This window comes from Bos mutus, chromosome 19 (genome assembly GCF_027580195.1).
Source record: "Bos mutus isolate GX-2022 chromosome 19, NWIPB_WYAK_1.1, whole genome shotgun sequence".
Taxonomy (NCBI): Eukaryota; Metazoa; Chordata; class Mammalia; order Artiodactyla; family Bovidae; genus Bos; species Bos mutus.
The window spans coordinates 61,092,532-61,117,780 of NC_091635.1; the positions used below are offsets into that span (position 1 = coordinate 61,092,532).

The 25,249-nt window shown below is 38.5% G+C and overlaps 2 protein-coding genes across 2 annotated transcripts in view; one reads left to right on the top strand and one right to left on the bottom strand.

The window, feature by feature from the left end:
• CA10 (carbonic anhydrase 10) overlaps positions 1–25,249 on the top strand; it is an 837,221-nt gene that overhangs the window by 630,119 nt on the left and 181,853 nt on the right. The window lies entirely within an intron of this gene.
• On the bottom strand, positions 23,154–23,845 carry LOC138992044 (TP53-regulated inhibitor of apoptosis 1). Its single transcript, XM_070388900.1, has one exon. The coding sequence runs from the start codon at positions 23,831–23,833 to the stop codon at positions 23,603–23,605; it is 231 nt and encodes a 76-aa protein (XP_070245001.1). The 5' UTR covers positions 23,834–23,845; the 3' UTR covers positions 23,154–23,602.

Below are 25,249 nucleotides of genomic sequence, written 5' to 3' on the forward strand. Positions count from 1 at the left end.
AGCTCTAGTAATTTTCTGGTGGTGTGTCTAGGGGATTTCTATGTAGAGGATCATGTCATCTGCAAATAGAATTTTATTTCTTCTTTTCCAATATGAATTCTTTTTATTTCTTTTTCTGCTCTGATTGCTGTGGTCAAAACATCCAAAACTATTTTAAATAGTAGTGGTGAAAGTTGCCACCCTTGTCTTGTTCCTGACTTTAGGGGAAATGCTTTCAATTTTTCACCATTGAGGATAATGTTTGCTGTGGATTTGTCATATATAGCTTTCATTATGTTGAGGTATGTTCCTTCTATTCCTGATTTCTGGAGGATTTTTATCATAAATGGATGTTGAATTTTGTCAAAGGCTTTCTCTACATCTATTGAGATAATCATATGGTTTTTATCTTTTAATTTGTTAATGTGGTGTTTTACATTGATTGATGTGCGGATATTGAAGAATACTTGCATCCCTGGGATAAAGGCAACTTGGTCATGATGTATGATCTTTTTAATATGTTGTGGGATTCTGTTTGCTAGAATTTTGTTAAGGATTTTTGCATCTATATTCATCAGTGATATTGGCCTGTAGTTTTCTTTTTTTGTGGCCTCTTTGTCAGGTTTTGGTATTAGGGTGATGGTGGCCTCATAGAATGAGTTTGGAAGTTTACCTTCCTCTGCAATTTTCTGGAAGAGTTTGAATAGGATAGGTGTTAGCTCTTCTCTACATTTTTGGTAGAATTTAGCTGTGAAGCCGTCTGGTCCTGGGTTTTTGTTTGCTGCAAGATTTCTGAATATAGTTTCAATTTTCATGCTTGTGATGGGTCAGTGAACATTTTCTATTTCTTTCTGGTTCAGCTTTGGAAAGATATACTTTTCTAAGAATTTGTCCATTTCTTCCAAGTTGTCCATTTTATTGACATATAGTTGCTGATAGTAGCCTCTCATCATCCTTTGTATTTGTGTGTTGTCTGTTGTGATTTCTCCATTTTCATTTCTAATTTAGTTGATTTGATTCATCTCCCTTTGTTTTTGATGAGTCTGTCTAATGGTTTGTCAATTTTATTAATCTTCTCAAAGAACCAGCTCTTAGCTTTGTTGATTTTTGCTATGCTCTCTTTTGTTTCTTTTGCATTTATTTCTGACATAATTTTAAAGATTTCTCTCCTTCTACTAAACCTGGTGTGCTTCATTTCTTCCTTTTCTAGTTGCTTTAGGTGTAGAGTTAGGTTATGTATTTGTTTCTTGAGATAGGCCTGTATTGCTATGAACCTTCCCCTCAGCAGTGCTTTTACAGTGTTTTTGGGTTTTGTGTTTTCATTTTCATTCGTTTCTATGCATATTTTGATTTCTTTTTTGATTTCTCCTGTGATTTGTTGATTATTCAGAAGCGTGTTTTTTAGCCTCCATATGTTGGAATTTTTAATAGTTTTTCTCCTGTAATTGACATCTAATTTTATTGCGTTGTGGTCAGAAAAGATGCTTGGAATGATTTCATTTTTTTTTTTTTTTAATTTACCAAGGCTAGATTTATGACCCATGATGTGGTCTATCTTGGAAAAGGTTCCATGTACACTTGAAAAAGGTGAAATTCATTTTTGGGTGTGAAATGTCCTATAGATATCAATCAGGTCTAACTGGTCTATTGTATAATTTAAAGTTTGTGTTTCATTGTTAATTTTCTGTTTAGTTGATCTATCCATAGGTGTGAGTGGGGTATTCAAGTCTCCCACTATTAGTGTGTTATTGTTAATTTCCCCTTTCATACTTGTTAGCATTTGCCTTACATATTATGGGGCTCCTATGTTGGGTGCATACATATTTACAATTTTTATATCTTCTTCTTGAATTGATCCTTTGATCATTATATAGTGCCCTTCTTTGTCTCTTTTTACAGCCTTTATTTTAAAGTCTATTTTTTCTGATATGAATATTGCTACTCCTGCTTTCTTTTGGTCTCTATTTGCGTGGAATATCTTTACCAGCCCTTCACTTTCAGTCTGTTTGTGTCCATTGTTTTGAGGTGGGTCTCTTGTAGACAGCATATATAGGGGTCTTGTTTTTGTATCCATTCAGCCAATCTTTGTCTTTTGCTTTGGGCATTGAACCCATTTACAGTTAAGGTAATTAATGGTAAGTATGATCCTGTTGCCATTTACTTTGTTGTTTTGGCTTCGAGTTTTTACACCCTTTCTGTGTTTCCTGTCTAAGGAAGATCATTTAGCAATTGCTGAAGAGCTGGTTTGGTGGTGCTGAATTCTCTCAGCTTTTGCTTTTCTGTAAAGCTTTTGATTTCTCCTTCATATTTGAATGGGATCCTTGCTGGTTACAGTAATCTGGGCTGTAGGTTTTCCTCTTTCATCACTTTAAGTATGTCCTGCCATTTCCTCCTGGCCTGAAGAGTTTCTATTGAAAGATCAGCTGTTATCCTTATGGGAATCCCCTTGTGTGTTATTTGTTGTTTTTTCCCTTGCTGCTTTTAATATTTGTTCTTTGTGCTTGATCTTTGTTAATTTGATTAATATGTGCCTTGGGGTGTTTCACCTTGGGTTTATCCTGTTTGGGACTCTGGGTTTCTTGGACTTGGATGACTATTTCCTTCCTCATTTTAGGGATGTTTTCAACTATTATCTCCTCAAGTATTTTCTCATGGCCTTTCTTTTTGTCTTCTTCTTCTGGGACTCCTATGATTTGAATGTTGGGGCGTTTAACATTGTCCCAGAGGTCTCTGAGGTTGTCCTAATTTATTTTTATTCTTTTTTTCTTTTTTCCTCTCTGCTTCATTTATTTCTACCGTTCTACCTTCTACTTCACTTATAGTATCTTCTACCTCCATTATTCTACTGTCGGTTCCCTCCAGAGTGTTTTTATCTCATTTATTGCATCATTCATTATTGATTGACTCTTTTATATTTCTTCTAGGTCCTTGTTAAACATTTCTTGCCTCTTCTCAATCCTTGTCTCCAGGCTATTTATCTGTAACCCCATTTTGTTTTCAAGATTTTTGATCATTGTTTCTATCATTCTGAATTCTTTTTCAGATAGACTACCTATCTCCTCCTCTTTTGTTTGGTTTCGTGGGCATTTATCATGTTCTTTTACCTGATAGGTATTTCTCTGCCTTTTCATCTTGTTTAGATTGCTGTGTTTTCGGTAGCCTTTCTGTATTCTGGCAGTTTGTGGTTCCTCTTTATTGAGGAGGTTCCTTGCAGTGGTTGGGGTTGGACAGGTGGCTTGTCAAAGTTTCTTGGTTAGGGAAGCTTGTGTCAGTGTTTTTGTGGGTAAAGATGGATTTTTTTTCTCTGGAGTGCAATGAAGTGTCCAGTAGTGAGTTTTCAGATGTCTGTAGGTTTGGTATGACTTTGGGCAGCCTGTATATTGAAGCTCAGGGCTATGTTCCTGCATTGCTGGAGAATTTGTGTGGTATGTCTTGGTTGGAACTTGTTGGCTCTTGGGTGGTGCTTGGTTTCAGTGTAGGTATGAAGGCTTTTGGATGAGCTCTTATCAATTAATGTTCCCTGGAATCAGTAATTCTCTGGTGTTCTCAGGTTTTGGACTTAAGCCTCCTGCCTCTGGTTTTCAGTTTTATTCTTATAGTAGCCTCAAGACTTCTCCATCTATCCAGCACCAATGATAAAGCATCTAGTTTAATGACGAAAAGCTTCTCTACAGTGAGCGACACCCAGAGAAGTACACAGAGTTACATGGAGAAGAGAAGAGGGAGGAAGGAGACAGAGGTGTCCAGGAGGAAAAAAGGAGGAATCAAAAGGAGAGAGACAGATCCAGCCAGCGTTCAGTTCCCACTGACCCGTTCTCCACTGCCCAGAACACACAAGAGATTCACAGAGTTGGGTAGAGAAGAGAAGGGGGAGGGAGAAGATAGAGGTGACCTAGTGGAGAAAATAGAAAGTCAAAAGGGGGAGAGAGCAATCAAGCCAGTAATCACATTCCCAAGTAAAAATGGGTACTAAAGATTGGGTTCTTAAAAGGTACAAACCTGATAACAAATACTAAAAAGCAAAGATTAAAAATCTAGAGTAAAGGTTAGACTCTCAAAACTACAATATTAAAAAAGAAAAAAAAAACAAAGTCACAAAAATTATAAAATATATATATGAAGTTTACTTTTAAAATAGGGTCTTTATTTTGCAAGGTAACAGTAGGTTATAAAACTGAAAATTAAAGGAGTAATAGAGGACTTAAAATTAATACGAATTAATTTGAAAAATGATAATAGTAAAAATAATTTTAAGAATTTCTCTGAAGCTGTAGCAGGCAGTGTCAGTTCAGTTCAGTTTCAGATAGTTCCTTGATCTGGCTTATACTTCTACTACAGGCCCCTTCCAATGTAGTTGGTGCTAACTACAGAGTTTTAATCTGCTGCACCTGTCACTTCCGAAGTGGTTCTCTCTGTTTATTTTAGTTTCTTCTGTTTGCTGGTCTCTTCGTGAGCAACTGATCTGATCTGATCTGATCAGTGTCTAATTTCTGCTCTGGCACAAGGGGGCATAGGTGGTCACTTATTTAGGCTCACTTGTTCAGTCGTCCTGTGGGGAGGGAGGAACACTGCAAACAAATATCACTGGCAAATGTGGGGAGTGCTCTCAATGTCTCTGCCACACTGGGTTTGCCCCCGCTCACAGCGCGTGTGCTTTCCCAGTCTACACTTCTCAGGCTTTAGGTTGCTCTGCCGGGGAACTGTCCTAGGTGAGCCCTGGGTTATGTACACTTCCCAGCTCTAAATTGCTCAGGTTCAGGTTCAAGTTCTTGGGTACTCCACAAAGGCCCAGGCTCAGTTGGGCCTGCATTTTGTGCCCTTCTCAGGTCCGAGCAGCTCAGGTGACCAGCTGCTTGGCAAGCACAGTCTCCTCAGGTGGGGAGTGAGTCTTATCACTTCCTCGGTCCCAGTCGCTCAGTTTCCTGGGTGGCCGCAGGTGCGCCCATCTTAGGTGTGCCCTTGTGTCTCTTCTGGGGAGCTGATCTCTGGCTGCAACCCTCCCAGTGAATGTCAACCATCCAGAATCCCAAGAAATCTTGATTAGCAACTGGAAGGCTGTTAGCAGTTTGGTAGGGAATGCCATCTCTGGGGCTGAGCTTGCCCCTTGCCTTCCAGCTCTGACTGTGGCCCGCCTGCCTCCCTGCCTCCGGTGGGGGGTGGGCCAGTCCGCAGCCGGCTAGCTATCCTCTGGTATCCACTCAGTCCTTTGTTCTGTGAGCAGGCCTGGCAGTGCCCCAGGTTAGGGCTTTTTGTGGGATAGTTCTCTCTCTTTCTTTTTTTTTTTTCTCTTTCTGGCTGTCCCACAGTTTGGGTTTCTATCTCACATTAGTTCTCTCAGATTGCCCTCAAGGCATTCAGGCCCAATCCTTACCCTAAGCAATGCAGCCTGCACCTCCCTGTTAGCCCTCATTTAATGGTGACAGATGCAAGCATCTGGGCTACTTCTCTGCTGGGAGTTGCCATTAGGTGAATAATCTGTGGGTTTTATTTATTTATTTTTCCTCCTGGTTATGTTGCCCTCTGAGATTCCAAAACTCCCCACAGATCTGCTGATGAGAGTGTTTCCTGGTGTTTGAAAACTATCCTCTATTAAGACTCCCTTCCTGGGATGGATCTCCATCCCTACCTCTTTTGTCTCTCTTTTCATCTTTTATATTTTGTCCTACCTCCTTTCAAATACAGTGGTCTGCCTTTCTGGATGTCTGATGTCCTCTGCCAGCACTCAGAAGTTGTTTTGTGGAATTTGCTCAGCGTTCAAGTGTTTTTTCAATGAATTTGTGGGGGAGAAAGTGGTCTCCCTGTCCTATTCCTCCACCATCTTAGGACCCCCCACCCCATGTTTTGAATTTAACTGAGAAGGTATTTTCGCCTAGAAGATGCTGAGTATCAGGCCTCCTCAACAGAGAGACTTCATTTCTGGGTGGACTTGTCATCTGTAATTAAAACATCCAGGTGCTTATGTTATGATTGGTAGGCCAATATTTTCAAGCAGCTGTTATAATGCTGTTTAGCATATAAACAGAAAATTATTTCCACTCTTGCCATATGTCAAAAGAGTGGTAATTTACAAAGGCCAAGAATGAGTTAGTAATGCATTCTTTGGAACAATCCAAGTGACCGTGGGACAAAAGACTTTTCAAATTAAGTCTTAAGAAATTTAATAAATGTTAACTTTCCCATCTTAAATTGGGTACTGAGGAAAAAAAAAATATTCAGAAACACAGTCTGGTTAAGGAAAGAGGCTGACTTACAATGAATAATTTGGAACATCAAAAGATAGTGCACAAATAAGTATCCTTCCAGGGCACAATTATATGCTTTGAAATCAGGAAAATCTCACTCAAATCCCAGTCCTCTCACTTGGTAGCTATAAAATTTGGAGAATGTATTCTATGCCCCAGTTTTCTCACCTGAAAAATAGGAGTAATAACAATAGTTACATCACTGTTATATAACCATAATCATTATACAGTATCTACCTCATGTAATAGAAGACACGGAACTGAAGTACAGAAATTGTTGAGGATAATGCCTTGCATACAGTAAGAAGTCAAAATGTTATATACCATTACTGCTATAAGATCAAAAGTCTACATGGCACAGGAATGAAAGTAGGACTTAAAGAGGAGAAAAGAAAGAAGGCACACAGATGGAATGATGGATATTAGGCATCTCTATCAAACACTGAGTTCTATTGGTTGCAAGATGCCATGGATACAAAGATGAATGTTCCACTTTCAAGATGCTCACATCAAGTGGAAGAAATGAATAAAGCAAAGAGAAAATTTGCTGGAAGGATATTAATAGCTTTCCATTGGGCTTAATATAAGGTGTTGTCCAGTCGCTCAGTCATGGTTGACTCTTTGTGACCACAGGCTTCCTTCTCCTTCGTTATCTCATGGAGTTTGCTCAAACTCATGTCCATTGAGTTGGTGATGCCATCCAACCATCTCTTCCTCTGTTACCCCCTTCTCATCCTGCCCTCAATCTTTCCCAGCATCAGGGTCTTTTCCAATGAGTTGTCTCTTCACATCAGGTGGCCAAAGTATTGGAGCTTCATCATCAGTCCTTCCAATGAACATACAGTGTTAATTTCCTATACGATTGACTGGCTTAACCTCCTAGCTGTCCAAGGGACTCTCAAGAGTCTTTATGGTCCAACTTTCACATCAATATATGACTACTGGAAAAAATCATATTTTTGAACTAGACAGACTTTTGTCAGCAAAGTAATGTCTCTGCTTTTTAATACACTGTCTAGGTTTGTCACACCTTTTCTTCCAAGGAGCAAGCTTCTTTTAATTTCAAGGCTTCAGTCATCATCTGCAGTGGTTTTGGAACTCCCAAAAATAAAGTCTGCCACTGTTTCCACTGTTTCCACTGTTTCCCCATCTATTTGCCATGAAATGATGTGAACGGATGCCATGATATCAGTTTTCTGAATGTTGAACTTTAAGTCAACTTTTTCACTCTCCTCTTTCACTTTCATTCAGAGGCTCTTTAGTTATTCTTCTCTTTTGGTCATTAGGATGGTGCCATATGCATATCTGAGGTTACTGATATTTCTCATGGAAGTCTAAGTAAATTCGGATAATAAGAGGCCATTCGACCTTGAGCCTCAATGGAAAAATATTCCATTGAAGAATTCCCCTCTGAACTTATAGCTAAACAGCCTCTCTCCTTATTAACCTGCTATTGAAAACAAGTACTTCGTTTCTTGAGGCAATTCTGAAACCATGGCAAATCAACATTCCTATCTCTAAATGTGTCCTATTTGTAGAGCATTAGCAACTATTATTTTATAGCAAAGTGCCAGGAATTGTGCTAGATTTATCTGAGATAATATTCACAGCAGTCTTTCTTAGGGAGTTACTTTAATCGCTATTTCACAGGTGAATACACTAAGACTCAGAGAAGATAAGTGACTCATGCAAGCAAGTTTTTACCATTCAAATCCCTTCTTAACTTGATCCTTACCAAGCTAAGATCATAGAAAAACCAAGAGAGTTCACTTCTGCTTTATTGACTATGTCAAAGCCTATAACTGTGTGGATTACAGCAAACTGGAAAATAGTTAAAGAGATGGGAATACCAGACTACCATACCTGCCTCCTGAGATATCTGTATACAGGTCAAGAAGCAACAGTTAGAGACAGACATGGAATAACAGCCTGGTTCCAAATTAGGAAAGGAGTATGTCAAGTCTGTATATTGCCCTGTTCATCTAACTTATATGCAGAGTACATCATGCAAAATGCCAGGCTAGATGAAGCACAAGCTGGAATCAAGATTGCCAGGGGAAATATCAATAACCTCAGATATCCAGACACCACCCTTATGACACAAGCTGAAGAGAAGTTAAAGAGACTCTTGATGAAAATGAAAGATGAGAATGAAAAAAGCGGGTTTAAAATTCAATATTCAAAAAACTAAGATCATGGCAGATGGTCCCATCACTCCATGGCAAATAGGTGGGGAGACAGTGGGAACAGTGTCAGACTTTATTTTCTTGGGCTCCAAAATCACTGCAGATATTGAATGCAGCCATGAAATTAAAAGACACTTGCTCCTTGGAAGAAAAGCTATGACCAGCCTAGACAATGTATTAAAAAGCAGAGACTTTACTTTGCCAACAAAGGTCCATCCAGTCAAAGCTATGGCTTTTCCAGTCATCATGTTTGGATGTGAGAGTTGGATAATAAAGAAAGCTGAGCACCAAAAAAAAAAAAAAAAATGATGCTTTTGAATTGTGGTGCTGGAGAAGACTCTTAAGAATCCCTTGGACTGCCAGGAGACCAAACCAATCAACCCTAAAGGAAATCTGTCCTGAATATTCATTGGAAGGATTGATGCTGAACCTGTAGCCCCAATACATTGGCCACCTGATGTGAAGAACTGACTCATTGGAGAAGACCCTGGTGATGGGTAAGATTGAATGCAGGAGAAGAAGGGAATGATGGAGGATGAGATGGTTGGATGGCATCACCGACTCAATGGGCATGAGTTTGAGCAAGCTCTGGTTGTTGGTGATGGACAGGGAAACCTGGTGTACTGCAGTCCATGGGGTCTCAAAAAGTTGGCTATGACTGAGCAACTGAACTGAACTGAACTGAAGCTAAATGGATTCCTCTTTTGTCATACTATTCATTGTTAACTACTTACATACTTTACAGTGGCATGCAAACTATATCCCACTGGCCAAATCTGGCTAACTGCCTAATTTTATGGGCTTCCCTGATGATGCAGCAGGTAAAGAACCCGCCTGTAAAGCAGGAGACACAGGGTATGCAGATTCAACCCATGGGTTGGGAATATCTCTTGGAGGAAGAAATGGCAACCCACTTCAGTATTTTTGTTTTAAATGAGTCACAAAGTGTCAGACAAAACTGAGTAACTAAGCACAGCCTAAAGCATGGATGTGCCCATTTGCTTGCACATTTTCTGTGGCTGAAAGATTAGAGCAGTTGCAGCAGAAAACCTATGACCTATGAAGTCTAAAATTTTTATTTCCTTGCTCTTCACAGAAAATGTTTATGACACCTACTCTAGAGTTTTCCCTCCTCCAGCCTCTTGAACATTTGCTTTCTGCCAGATGTGCTATTTCTTTCATCAGGATGATGAATTTTAACTTCTGACTCAAAGCCCTCTGAGACTTTCTGATTTCTCAAGAAGTTTGTTTTTTCCTCTCTGGAGTTACCACTGTTCTACATACATTTCTGCTTAGCGTCTGTCCCACAATATTTCAGTTATTCATTTACATGCCTTTGTGATCTAAAGGACAGCAGTCTTATTTTATGCATCTGTATATTTGTCATGCCTAGAAAGCACATTAAAAAGAAAATACATAATTTTGATGACAAATTCCCATATAGTCAAATCTATGGTTTTTCCAGTAGTCATATACAGATGTGAGAGTTGAATCATAAAGAAGGCTGAGTGCTGAAGAATTGATGCTTTCAAATTGTGGTGCTGGGGATGACTCTTGAGAGTCCCTTGGACTGTAAGGAGATCAAACCAATCAATTCTGAAGGAAATCAACACTGAATATTCATTGGAAGGACTTCCCTGGTGGCTCATCTGGTAAAGAATCTGCCTCCAATGCAGGAGTCCTGGGTTTGATCCCTGGGTTGGGAAGATCCCCTGGAGAAGGAAATGACTACTCACTCCAGTATTCTGGCCTGGTGAGTTTCATGGACTGTATAGTCTATGGGGTCACAAAGAGTCAGACACGACTGGAGACTTGCCCTTTTGCATTCATTGGAAGGACTGATGCTGAAGCTGAAGCTCCCATCCTTTGGCCACCTGATGTGAACAGATGAAGACCCTGATGCTGGGAAAGATTGAAGGCAAAAGTAGAAGGTGGTGGCAGAGAATGAGATGGTTAGATAGCATCACCAACTCAATGGACATGAATTTGAGCAAACTCCAGGAGATTGTGAAGGATGGGGGAGCCTGTTGTGTTGCAATTCATGGGGTCACAAAGATTAGGAGATGACCTACTGACTAAACAACAACAATATACCTATCATGCCACCAAATTCCTGTAATATATTAGGTTCTTATTTAGTATTTATTTAAACAAATTGCAGCTCTTCCTTCCTTCCCTGCTCTCTAGCATATTGTAGCCATATAATGAGAGTATCTTAGAGGCTATAGTTGTGCCAGAAGAAGACACTGGAAGCCAGAAGCCAAGATTCAGGAAACATGGTGTCACTTCTCCTGTCTTTAGATAGCTCATTTCATCACTTGAGTGATCTTGGGCAGATGCCTCATCTCTCTGAGTCAGCAGACTTTCATCCACACTATGAAGGTATTAGACTCCACTCTCTCCAATGTTTTTTTTTTTTTTTTTGGTACTAAAAATTCTATGAGGGAAGGCGCCAAGATGGCGGAGGAGTAGGACGGGGAAAACACTTTCTCCCCCACAAATTCATCAAAAGAGCATTTAAACGCCGAGTAAATTCCACAAAACAACTTATGAATGCCGGCAGAGGACATCAGGCACCCAGAAAAGCAACCCAACTCCTCGAAAGGAGGTAGGAAAAATATTAAAGACAATAAAAGAGACAAAGAGGGAGGGACGGAGTTCCGTCCCGGGAAGGGAGTCTTAAAAGAGAGAAGTTTCCAAACACCAGGAAACCTTCTCACTGCGAATCCGTGCCGAGCTTTGGAAGCACAGAGGACAACATAACAGGAGAAAAAATAAATAAACAAAACTCGCAGATTGCGAGCCCTACGGTAACTCCTCCAGCGGAGAAGCAGCGCAGACGCCTGCATCCGCCATTAGCAAGCGGGGGCTGGGCAGGGAGGCGCAGCACGGGCTGCATCGCTTAGAGTAAGAATCTGGCCCGAATACCCTGAGCGCTATCTGAGCGAAATAATTTGGGCTAGCAAACCAGACTGTGGGATATCTACCATGCGAAAAGCCAGCCTAACCTAAGACACCGCCAGCCAGCGTGCGGAACAAAGGACTAAACAGAGGTAGCTGGCTGCAAACCTTCCCCCTCCGCTGACAGGCAGCCAGAGCCGGAAGGGGGCAATCGCAGCCCCAGAGAGACATTATCTATAAAACTGGCTTCTTTGCTAACTAAAACTTATTGGGGGTCTGCACGGTCAACATCTGCCTGAGAAGGTGCGCGGTTTTACACCCAGATAACCAAGTGGCGGGAGGCGATAAGTCGCAGCATTGGCGCCGCCAAACACCTCATCACCTGAGCTGCTCGGACCTGGGAAGAGCACAAAACGCAGCCCCAGCTGAGTCTGCGCCTCTGAGGACTACCTGAGTGCCTGAACCTGAGCGGCTTGGACCTGGGAGGTGCATGCAACCCAGGGCCAGCCTCGGATTGTTCCCGGCGGAACAACCTAGAGCCTGAGCAGTGTGGGCAGGAGGCTACACGCGCCGTGAGCGGGCAGACCCAGTGTGGCTGAGGCACTGCGCAGCGCACCCAGTGTCATTTGTTAGCAGCATCCTCCCTCCCTCCCCATAGCGCGACTGAACAAAGAGAAGAAATACAGCTCCACCCACCAGAACACCGACACAAGCTTCCCCTAACCAGGAAACCTTGACAAGCCACCTCTACATACCCACACACAGCGAGGAAACATACAGTAAAGAGAACTCCACAAACTGCCAGAATACAGAAAGGACTCCCAAACTCAGCAATTTAAACAAGATGAAGAGACAGAGGAATACCCAGCAGATAAAGGAACAGGATAAATGCCCACCAAACCAAACAAAAGAGGAAGAGATAGGGAATCTACCTGATAAAGAATTCCAAATAATGATAGTGAAATTGATCCAAAATCTTGAAATTAAAATGGAATCACAGATAAATAGCCTGGAGACAAGGATTGAGAAGATGCAAGAAAGGTTTAACAAGGACCTAGAAGAAATAAAAAAAGAGTCAATATATAATGAATAATGCAATAAATGAAATTAAAAACACTCTGGAGCCAACAAATAATAGAATAACAGAGGCAGAAGATAGGATTAGTGAATTAGAAGATAGAATGGTAGAAATAAATGAATCAGAGAGGATAAAAGAAAAACGAATTAAAAGAAATGAGGACAATCTCAGAGACCTCCAGGACAATATTAAACGCTACAACATTCTGAATCATAGGGGTTCCAGAAGAAGAAGACAAAAAGAAAGACCATGAGAAAATACTTGAGGAGATAATAGTTGAAAACTTCCTAAAATGGGAAGGAAATAATCACCCAAGTCCAAGAAACCCAGAGAGTCCCAAACAGGATAAACCCAAGGAGAAACACCCCAAGACACATATTAATCAAATTAACAAAGATCAAACACAAAGAACAAATATTAAAAGCAGCAAGGAAAAACAACAAATAACACACAAGGAATTCCCATAAGGATAACAGCTGATCTTTCAATAGAAACTCTTCAAGCCAGGAGGGAATGGCAAGACATACTTAAAATGATGAAAGAAAATAACCTACAGCCCAGATTATTGTACCCAGCAAGGATCTCATTCAAGTATGAAGGAGAAATCAAAGCTTTTCAGACAAGCAAAAGCTGAGAGAATTCTGCACCACCAAACCAGCTCTCAAACAAATACTAAAGGATATTCTCTAGACAGGAAACACAAAAATGGTGTATAAACTCGAACCTAAAACAATAAAGTAAATGGCAACGGGATCATACTTATTAGTAATTACCTTAAACGTAAATGGGTTGAATGCCCAAAAAAAAGACAAAGACTGGCTGAATGGATACAAAAACAAGACCCCTACATATGTTGTCTACAAGAGACCCACCTCAAAACAGGGGACACATACAGACTGAAAGTGAAGGGCTGGGAAAAGATTTTCCATGCAAATTGGGACCAAAAGAAAGCAGGAGTCACAATACTGGTATCAGATAAATTAGACTTTAAAACAAAGGCTGTGAAAAGAGACAAAGAAGGTCACTACATAATGATCAAAGGATCAATCCAAGAAGAAGATATAACAATTATAAATATATATCCACCCAACATGGGAGCACCACAGTATGTAAGACAAATCCTAACAAGTATGAAAGGAGAAATTAACAATAACACAATAATAGTGGGAGACTTTAATACCCCACTCACACTTATGGATAGATCAACTAAACAGAAAATTAACAAGGAAAAAAAAAAAAAAAAAAAATGTATCTATAAAGCTCACTAAAGCAAAGCACAGTAAAATGAGGTATGGCAATAAAAGGCATTAAATTTATCAAATAAAAAAAAAATAAATAAATAAAGTGCTGAAAAATTAAAAAAATAAATAAATAAAATGATAGTTGTAATTATTCTGTTGGTATAGAAAGTTGTTTGCAATATCCATGAAAAACAATGCCAGGTCTTATATCTCCACTGTGATTTATATACCCATGTCTAGAAGAAAACTTGAAAAAATCAAAAGTCAAAGTATTAAAATAGAATTATATATTAAAAAAAAAAAAAAGAGCCGGTAGGGAAGAGCTACACGGTGGTGAAGGAAGAACTTGAATTTGATGTGTTAGTGCCTTTTCTCTGCGGAGAGGCAAGGCTGTTCAAAAAAAAAAATGCCTGTGGTGTAGAATGGGAGACCATTTGGAGTCAGAAGTATTCAAGTCTTGGCTTTGCTTGTATTAGCTATTGACCTTGAGTAAATCACTTACCTGCCTAGTTTTTCCTTTTTCTCGTCCATGCCATATAGGTGGTAAATAGCTGCTTTGTCTTCCATATAGGTTGTTAAGTGGGTCAAGTAGGAGCATTGACTTTTCAAGGGTGCTGTATTAATGGATTCAACAGATGGGTTGTTTTTAGATTCTTCAATTAACTTTTTGTTTTCTCAGGTTTTCTGCCTAGAGTCATCAGGTACCTACTGAGAAACATTGATAATCATAGTTTTACCAGGTATATGAATACCTAATAATAGATACTATGCTAAATGCTTTAAGTGCATAGTTTCCAAAGCCTGACAACTGGACTTGATTAAGTTGGACCATGACCTCATTTTATAGTCCACAGATGTCTAGGATAGCCCAAGAGCTGTGACTCAAATTCTCCGACTCTGTAGCAGTTCTTACAAACATGCCTGCTATGATGCATTTTTGCTTTTCTCCAAGTATGATAGAAGTCCGAGCCATACACAGTATTTTTATGTATTGGACAGTTCAAATAAAGACATTGGACCTTTAAAGAAAATTTTATTATGTTTCACTTTAGAATTATTAACAGAATCCTATTGCATACAATTATTTATTTGAGAGTGGGGAGAGCTAGTACTTTTGACTTGACCTTGTGTTTCATCTCTAGCCAAAGCACATGCAAGTCATTTCTTGGTGGTTCAAACTCGAGGAGAGGAACATCAACACAATCTGAAGAGTGTTAATATTGAATTGAGGGTATATTGATTTTCTTTACAAATAGTTCTCCTAATTATATTTTAGTTTAATATTACAACTGGTTTACCTTTTTCTTTTTTGTGTATTGGTGGTGGGGCGGGCAGGGGGCAGTTTCCCATTGTAATTGTAGTAGTTATTAACATCTTGAATGGAGATGACATTTTCTGGAGAATATGTTTAATAGCTAAATATATACTAAATATATTTTTGCTATTCCTGTCAAATAGAAACAAATAAATATATATGAAATTTTTAAATTTAAAAAAATAATAAATAAATAAAAAAAATATAAAAATAAAAATTCTATGAGCCAGGAAGACATTTAAGTCACAAACTCTCCCCTTTTCTTGTCAAAGAAGGTTTTATTGGCAAGAATACCAAGACTGTTTCAGAAATCCAGGTTGGATTTCTATGATTATATTCCCAAAGCTATTTGTTTTCTCTTATTTATATAAAAGAGAATTAATTAGCAAGTCATGATGCCTTCTTCTTGTTTTCATGTTTACTGGATTAAACTACTACTCATTCAGAATCCACAGAGATAGTCTTCTACATTATCTATTGCAAAGAAAAACCAGAAAGGACTAGTAAATGGCATCCTCATGTCTCATCATCATCCATCCCCACAGGATGGCATTTCACAGCCATGATCAGCTCCAGTTTCTACTTGGAGCACATTCCCCAAACTTGTCTTATGACAAGAGTCATATGAGTTACTTTTTAAGCTATAGATTTCTAAGCCCCATATCTGAACTCCTTGAACCTAATCACCAGAAGTGGGGCTGAGGAATCTATAAATTCACAAGCAGTAATTCAACAGGCAAGTCAGAGAATCCTGACTTAAGAGTCTGAGTCCAAGCCTAAAGTTCCACTGGCTTCATCATCAGCTACATTTGTCACCCAAAAAGAAAATGGCAGTACAAGGAAAGCACTTGCTGAAGGGGAGGCATTTTTCAAGCTCTTCTGCAGCACTTTCAGATAGGTCGCATTTGCACACCCGCATATTTTCCTCAGTTTTCCAGTATAACGCTCTGTGAATCCTTGCAGTTTTGCTAATTGAATCTGAGAGCACTGGTTTCTTAATCACTATTAATACAGCTCATGGACACAGAATTTGTAATGAATTATTTATAGAGTAATTTAATTTTTTAAATTATAAAACCATTCAGTGTTCATCTGAAGGCCAGAATCCTGTCTTGGAGGGTAGAGGACAGAGGAGGCTGCTAGATAGGCAGGAAACCTGAGATGCCAAACCCTCAGCAGGGCTCTCAATCCAGCCACTACTAATATTTCCCCCAGTTTTGGAAAATGGAAAGTAAGGTATGTCTCTCCATTTTTAACCCTCCCTGGCTCTGACCACTTAGTGGTTTTCAGTTTCCTTATAACTCCAGATTCAGCACTTCCTGCCACAAACTCTTTATCTATGTTTTTGATTTTGTGAATCAAAAAGTACCCAGTTCAAACAACTGATGTACGACTGCAGCTTGCAGGAGGTGGGAAATGGAGTTCATGACTCCCAGGACCCGCCTCTCCTCAACTCTTTGACCTGACAACATGAGACTTCAGAGCTTCTGTTTCGTCAACAGTCTCATCATAGGTTACTTTCTTCGGAAAACTTCCCCATATTTTCCTCTCTACACAGCTGGAGCTGGAAGCCTCACTTCTGTGATTCCCTCCATCAAACCTTCTAGCACATTCTATCATGATTGTCTGTTTATTGATTCTGCCTCCGGAGCAGAAGCAAAAGCAGCTCAGCCTTGGGCTCCCATTCCTTAGCACAAGGCCTTGGGAAAATGACAATGCTTCAAAGCTTCAACATGAACAAATGATTAAGCACTGGACTATTTCCTTTGTATAAAGATGTTAGATGTGATTTTACAGCTATCACGACCATTATTATGTGGTCAAGGTGTGTTTTCTGCAATATCATCTAAATGATATCATCTAATACCATCTAATGATGGAATAAAACCTTCCAACAAAGTGCGAAATCCTGTAAGACTTCACTGTCTGTGTCATCTTGAGTGGTCCTGTTCTAAAATAGATTTGGTCCTGTTACCCAAACAACTGCCAAGCCCACAAGCCAGCCAGCTATGCCTGACTTCCAGAAAACACTGAATCTGAGGACTTGCAGATTGTGCCACTGGTCCTCCTCTGATGTCAGTGGAGTCCTGGGAGAGTCGCCTGTGAACCTCACACTGAACTTGACATATATTGACAAGACACATACAATTGATGGGTCCTGGGGAGATTCAAGTAAAACCTTACACTCAATTCAGTTATTGGGAAATTTCTAAGTATGCTTACAATTTAGGAGTATGAATATACTTTCTCAACTATAACTTTTATGAAATATAAGCTCATATCAAGTATTTCCAAATATAAGTTGATATTTCAAAATGAGATACCCTGTAACTATACAGTAAGTACACATGGATTTAAAAACATATGTAAGATATCCAATTAATATTTTCTTTGACTACATGTGAAATCCTTGAGATTTACTTAGGTTAGACAATATGTGTTCTTTTTAAATTAATTTTTTTATTGGAATATAGTTGATTTACAATGTTTTGTCAGTTTCTGCTATACAGCAAAGTGAGTTAGTTATATATACACGTATATCCACTCTTGTTTAGATTATATTCCCATTTAGGTCATTACAAAGTATTGAAAAATTCCCTGTGCTATTAAGTAGATTCTTATTAGTTATCTATTTTATATATAGTAGTGTGTATATGTCAATGCCAGTCTCCCAAGTTATCCCTCCCCCAGTTGCCCCCTGGTAACCATAAGTTTGTTTTCTAAATTTGGTACTCTATTTCCATTTTGTAAAAAAGTTCATTTGTACCTTTAAGATTTCATATATAAGCAATATCATATGACTTTTTTTCTTTCTGTCTGACTTACTTCATTCAATACCACAATCTTCAAGTCCATTCAAGTTGCTGCAAGTGGCATTATTTCATTCTTTTTTTTATGCTTGAGAAGTGTTGCACTGTATATATGTATTACATCTTCTTCATCTATTCCTCTGTTGATGAACATTTAGGTTGGGTGCATGTATCTTCTCAAATTATGGTTTTCTCTGGATAAATCCCCAGGAATGAGATTGCTAGATCACATGGTAGCTCTATTTTTAGTTTTTTAAACTAATTTATATTGCCACCAACAGTGTAGGAGCTTCCCTTATCTCCACACTGTCTCCAGCATTTATTGTTTGTAGATTTTTTAATGATGGCCGTTCTAACCAATGTGAGGTGATAGCTCATTGTCCTTTTGATATGCATTTCTCTAGTAATTAGTGATGTTGAGCACCTTTTTGTGTATTTGTTGGTCATCTGTATGTCTTCTTTGGAGAAATATCTATTTAGGTCACTCACTCATTTTTTATTGGGTTGTTTATTTGATATTGAACTACGTGAGTTTTTTAGTATATTTAATGTTTTGTCAGTTGCTTCATTTGCAAATATTTTCTCCCATTCTGAGGGCTGTTTTTTTTGTTTTGTTTTGTTTTATTTATGGCTTACTTTTCAGTGCAGAAGCTTTTAAATTTAATTAGGACACCTTTGTTTATTTTATCTTTATTTCCATTACTCTAGAAGGCGGAGGGGGGTCAAAGAGGATCTTGCTGTGATTATGTTAAATATTTGTATGTCAAAGACTGTTCTATGTTTTCCTCTAAGAGTTTCATTCTCTGGCATTATATTTAGGTATTTAATGCATTTTTAGTTCATTTTCCTACTTGCAGTTAAGAAGTGTTTTAATATCATTCTTTTACATGTAGCTGTCCAGTTTTCTGAGCACTATTTATTGAAGAGACTACCTTTTATTCGTTGTACATTTTTGCCTCCTTTGGCAAATATCAGGTGCCCATTAGGTGTGTCAGTTTGTCTCTGGTATTTCTTTCCTGTTTCATTAATCTCTATTTCTGGTATTGTGCCAGTACCATGTCTTAATGACTGTCTTTGTAGTATAATCTTAAGTCAGAGAACCTGAATTCTTCAGCTCTGCTTTTTTTTTTTTTTATTTTTTCTCAAGATAGCTGTGTCTATTGGGAATCTTTAATATTTCCACACAAATTGTAAAAATTTTGTTCTAGTTCTGTGAAAAATGCCTTTGGTTATCTGATACAGATTGCATTAAATCTGCAGATTGCTTTCAGTAATAGTCATTTCACAATATTGATTGTTCCAATCCAAAAGCATAATATATCTCTCCACCTGTGTGTGTCATCCTTGATTTCTTTCATTAGTGTCTTATAGTTATCAGCATACAGGTCTTTTGTCTCTTTAGGTAAGTTTATTCAAAGGTATTTTATTCTTTTGGTTGCAATGCTATGTAGGATTGTTTACTTAATTTCACTTGATGATTTTTCTTTGTTAGTGTATAGGAATGCAAGAGATTCTTGTTCATTACTCTTGTATCCTGCAACTTTACTAAATTCATTGATTAGCTCTATAAATTTTCTGGTGACACTTCAAGGCTTTTCTAAGTATAGGACCATGACATCTGTAAACTGAGAGTTTTACTTCTTTACAAATTTGGATCCATTTTGTTTCTTTTTCTTCTCTTATTGTCATGGCTAGGACATGCAACACTACATTGAACAATAGTAGCAAGAGTGAACACCCTTGTCTTATTCCTGATCTTAAAGAAAATGCTTTCAGGTTTTCACCACTGAGAATAATGTTGATTGTGAGTTTGTCATTTATGGCATTTATTATGTTGAGGTAGGTTCCCTCGATGTCCACTTCCAGAAAGTTTTTATTATAAATGGGTATGGAATTTTGTCAAAAGCTTTGTCTGCATCTACTGAGATGGTCATATGGATTTTATCCTTCAGTTTGTTAACATGGTATATCACATTGACTGATTTGTGGATTTTGAAGAATGCCTGCATCCCTGGGATAAAGACAACTTGATGATCATGCATGATCCTTTTTTTGTGTTTTTGGACTATGCTTGCTACAATTTTGTTGAGGATTTTTAAATTTATTTTCATCAGTAATATTGCCCTATAATTTTATTTCTTTTTGTGATGTCTTTGTCAGACTTTATTTTTGGGGGGCTCCAAAATCACTACAGATGGTGACTGCAGCCATGAAATTAAAAGATGCTTACTCCTTGGAAGGAAAGTTATGACCAACCTAGATAGCATATTCAAAAGCAGAGACATTACTTTGCCAACAAAGGTTCGTCTAGTCAAGGCTATGGTTTTTCCTGTGGTCATGTATGGATGTGAGAGTTGGACTGTGAAGAAGGCTGAGTGCCAAAGAATTGATGCTTTTGAACTGTGGTGTTGGAGAAGACTCTTGAGAGTCCCTTGGACTGCAAGGAGATCCAACCAGTCCATTCTGAAGGATATCAGCCCTGGGATTTCTTTGGAGGGAATGATGCTGAAGCTGAAACTCCAGTACTTTGGCCACCTCATGTGAAGAGTTGACTCATTGGAAAAGACTGATGCTGGAAGGGATTGGGGGCAGGAGGAGAAGGGGACGACAGCGGATGAGATGGCCGGACTGCATCACTGACTCGATGGACGGAAGTTTGAGTGAACTCTGGGAGTTGGTGATGGACAGGCAGGCCTGGCGTGCTGTGATTTATGGGGTCGCAAAGAGTTGGACACAGCTGAGTGACTGAACTGAACTGTCTCATTTTAATGTCAAGGTGATTGTGGACTTGTAGAATAAGTTTGGGAGTGTTCTGTCTTCTGAAATTTTTTGGTTGAGTTTGAGAACAATAGGTGCTAGTTCTTTTCTATATATTTGATAGAATTTAACTTTGAACCCACATGGCCCTGAACTTTTGCTTGTTGGAAGATCTTTGATCCCCATTTCAATTTTAGTACTTATGATTTATCAATTCATAGGTTCTATTTTCTTCTGGTTCAGTCTTGGAAAGTTATACCTTTCTAAGAATTTGTCCATGTCTTCCAAGTTGTCCATTTTATTGGCATATAGTGGCTTCTAGTAGTCTCTTATGATCCTTTGCATTTCTGTAGTATTAGTTGTAAATTTTCCTTTTTTATTGCTAATTTGATTGATTTGAGTTTTCTCTCTTGTTTTCTTGATGAGCCTGGTAACAATTCATAAATTTTGCTTATCTTCTCAAAGAACCAGCTGTTAGTTTTATTGATCTTCGCTATTGTTTCCTTCATTTCTTTTCATTTATTTCTGATCTGATCTTTAGGATTTTGTTCCTTCTTCTAACTGGGTTTTTGTTTTTCTTTCTCTAATTGCTTTAGCTATAAGGTTAGGTTATTTATTTGAGATTTTTCTTGCCTCTTGAAGTAGGATTGTATTGCTATAAACTTTCCTCTTAGAGCTGCTTTTACTGCATCCCATGCATTTTGGTTCATCATGTTTTCACTGTGATTTGTCTCTAGGGATTTTTTATTTCCTCTTTGATTTCTTCAGTGATCTCTTGGTTATTTGGTAGCACACTGTTTAGCCTCCATGTGTTTGTGTTTATTAAGGTTTATTTTTCCCCCAATAACTGATATCTAACCTCATACCCTTGTGGCCAGAAAAGATCCCTGAGATGATTTCAATTATCTTAAACTTCAAGGACTTTTTTGTGACCCATGATGTAATCTGTCCTGAGGAAAGTTTTACGTGCTCTCAAGAAGAAAGTGAGTTTTGCTACTTCTATATGAAATATCCTATAAATATCAATTAAGTCTACTTAAATATCAATTAAGTCTATACATTAAGTCTAATGTATTATTTGCAATCTGTGTTTCCTTAATAATTTTCTGTCTGGAGGACATTTCCATTGGCCTAAGTTGGTGTTAAACTCATCCACTATTGTGTTGCTGTTGGTTTCCCCTTTTATGGATTTGCTGTATTATTATTACAGTAATTATATACATTATTATTATATACATTTATATATGTATACATTATATACATTATTATTATACATGTTACTATTACATATTAATGTTTGCCTTATGTTTTGAGGTGCTCCTATATAGAATTTTTGTATCTTCTTGGATTGATCCCTTGATCATTATGTAGTGTTCTTTCTTTGTCTATTTTTTTTTTCTTTTTTTTATTTTATTTTATTTTTAAACTTTCCATAATTGTATTAGTTTTGCCAAATATCAAAATGAATCCATCACAGGTATACATGTGCTCCCCATCCTGAACCCTCCTCCCTCCTCCCTCCCCATACCATCCCTCTGGGTCTTCCCAGTGCACTAGCCCCAAGCATCCAGTATCGTGCATTGAACCTGGACTGGCATCTCGTTTCATACATGATATTTTACATGTTTCAATGCCATTCTCCCAAATCTTCCCACCCCCTCCCTCTCCCACAGAGTCCATAAGACTGTTCCATACATCAGCGTCACTTTTGCTGTTTTGTACACAGGGTTATTGTTATCATCTTTCTAAATTCCATATATATGCGTTAGTATACTGTATTGGTGTTTTTCCTTCTGGCTTATTTTGTATAATAGGCTCCAGTTTCATCCACCTCATTAGAACTGATTCAAATGTATTCTTTTTAATGGCTGAGTAATACTCCATTGTGTATATGTACCACAGCTTTCTTATCCATTCATCTGCTGATGGACATCTAGGTTGTTTCCATGTCCTGGCTATTGTAAACAGTTTTCAATGAACATTGGGGTACACGTGTCTCTTTCCCTTCTGGTTTCCTCAGTGTGTATGCCCAGTAGTGGGATTGCTGGATCATAAGGCAGTTCTATTTCCAGGTTTTTAAGGAATCTCCACACTGTTCTCCATAGTGGCTGTACTAGTTTGCATTCCACCAACAGTGTAAGAGGTTCCCTTTCCTCCAACCCTCTCCAACATTTATTATTTGTAGACTTTTGGATCGCAGCCATTCTGACTGGTGTGAAATGGTACCTCATAGTGGTTTTGATTTGCATTTCTCTGATAATGAGTGATGTTGAGCATCTTTTCATGTGTTTTGTTAGCCATCTGTATGTCTTCTTTGGAGAAATGTCTATTTAGTTCTTTGGCCCATTTTTTGATTGGGTCATTTATGTTTCTGGATTTGAGCTGTAGGAGTTGCTTGTATATTTTTGAGATTAGTTGTTTGTCAGTTGCTTCATTTGCTATTGTTTTCTCCCATTCTGAAGGCTGTCTTTTCACCTTGCTGATAGTTTCCTTTGATGTGCAGAAGCTTTTAAGGTTAATTAGGTCCCATTTGTTTATTTTTGCTTTTATTTCCGATATTCTGGGAGGTGGGTCATAGAGGATCCTGCTGTGATGTATGTCAGAGAGTGTTTTGCCTATGTTCTCCTCTAGGAGTTTTCTGTTGTGCTGGGAACCCTTTCTAGAGGATTAGCTCCCTGAGAGAAAAGAGATCTTAACCAGTTGCTTCCATGAACAAATAACCCCAGGAGAGTGTACGTAATGTCCTTCAAAGAATGGCTCAAGGTCAGGCAACCTTAGTCATCCTGACAAGCTTACTAGAGTTTTTATACAAGATATATTTAAAACTGATCCCAGACCAAGTACTGCAATGATAATCCCAAATAATCCCATTATTTAGAATATTGAGTTCCTGCTGTGATGCCAAAGCCAGAAATCTCAAAGCAAAGAGTGATGGTTCATCATTTTTTACAAATGAGAGAAAGATATCAAGGAGGAAAGGAAGTTCTTCCCTCCTAAATTCATCAAATCATGCTATCTTCAGTTTTAATTGATATGATCCAGAGTCCTCAATTTTCTGATTTGAGGATTCCACTTTCAAGATGACTGTCAAGGTCAAGAAGAGCTTTCAGGCTTTTCTTTGCCATGGCCCATGAACTCCAGTCCTTCAATAGGAATCTCCTTCTCCTTTATCGCTTTCTGAACACACTGCTGGTAGCGCTTGAAGAGGTCGGTGCATGGGTCCCCGGAGCCGTCCCCCTTGAGGAACTTCTCGGCAAACCAGCGATTGAAGCACTGATCGTACTCGCGCTTCATGTCGGTGCAAGCCTCCCCTACGCTGTTCATGGCGTCGGCGTCCGCGGCGGTCTCTTTGTCTATTTTAACAGTCTTTATTTTAAAGTCTATTTAATCTGATAAAAGTATTGCTACTCCAGCTTTCTTTTGATTTCCATTTGCATGGAATATCTTTTTCCATCCCCTCATTTTCAATCCATATGTGTCCCTGGGTCTGAAATGGGTCTCACAGATAGCATATATACAGATCTTATTTTTGTATCCCTTGAGCCATTCTGTGTCTTTTGGTTGGAATATTTAATCCATTTACATCTAAGGTATTATCAATATTTATATTCCTATTACCATTTTAAACTGTTTTTTAAGTCTTTTCCTTCTCTTGTATTTCCTGATGAGAGAAGTTCCTTTAGCATTTGTTGCAAAGCTGGTCTGCTGCTGCTACTGCTGCTGCTAAGTCGCTTCAGTTGTGTCTGACTCTGTGCGACCCCATAGACGGCAGCCCACAAGGCTCCCCCATCCCTGAGATTTTCCAGGCAAGAGTACTGGAGTGGGGTGCGATTGCCTTCTCCGAAAGCTTGTCTGGGGGTACCGAGTTTTCTTGGTTGTAGGTTTTTCTCTTTCATCACTTTAAATATATTCTGCCACTCCACTCTGGCCTACAGAATTTCTGTTGAAAGATCAGATGTTAACCTTATGGGGATTCCCTTGTATGTTATTAGCTGATTTTTCCCTTGCTGCTTTTAATATTTTTTCTTTGTGTTTAATTTTTGTTAGCTTGATTAATATGTGTCTTAACTTGTTTTTGTTTGGGTTTGTTCTGTATGGGACTCTGCACTTCCTGGACTTGACTGATTATTTTCTTTCTCACATTAGGGAAGTTTTTGATTATAACCACTTCAGACCCTTTCTCTTGCTCTGTCCTTCTGGGGCCAATATAATGCAAATATTAATGCATTTGATATTGTCCCAGAAATCTCTGAGTGAATCTGTCCTCATTTCTTTTCATTCTTCTTTTTGTATCCTATTCTGTGGCTGTGATTTCCACTACTCTGTCTCCAGTTCACTTATTCTTTTGTCTCAGTTATTCTGCGATTAACTTCTTCTAGTATGTTTTTCATGTCAGTTATTGTATTGTTTATCTCTGTTGGTTTGTTCTTTAAATTTTCTAACTTCTTGTTAAACTTTTCTTGTATCTTAATTCTCTGGGCTTTCACACTTTTTCTGAGATTTTGGATCATCTTTATTATTATTTCTTTGAATTTGTTTTCAGATACATTGCCTATCTCTGCTTCATTTGGTTATTCTTGCACATATTTACCTTGTTCCTTTGCAGCATATTTCTCTGTTGACTCATTTGTCTGAATTTTGGTGTTTGCGGTCTACTTTCCATGGACTGCAGCATCATAATTCCTCTTGCTTCTGATGTCCTCTTCCTGCTAGGTGAGGTTGATCCAGGGGCTTGTGTAG

Coding starts and splice junctions, on each gene's coding strand:
- LOC138992044 (XM_070388900.1), bottom strand. CDS start 23,833: ATGAACAGCGTAGGGGAGGCTTGCACCGACATGAAGCGCGAGTACGAT.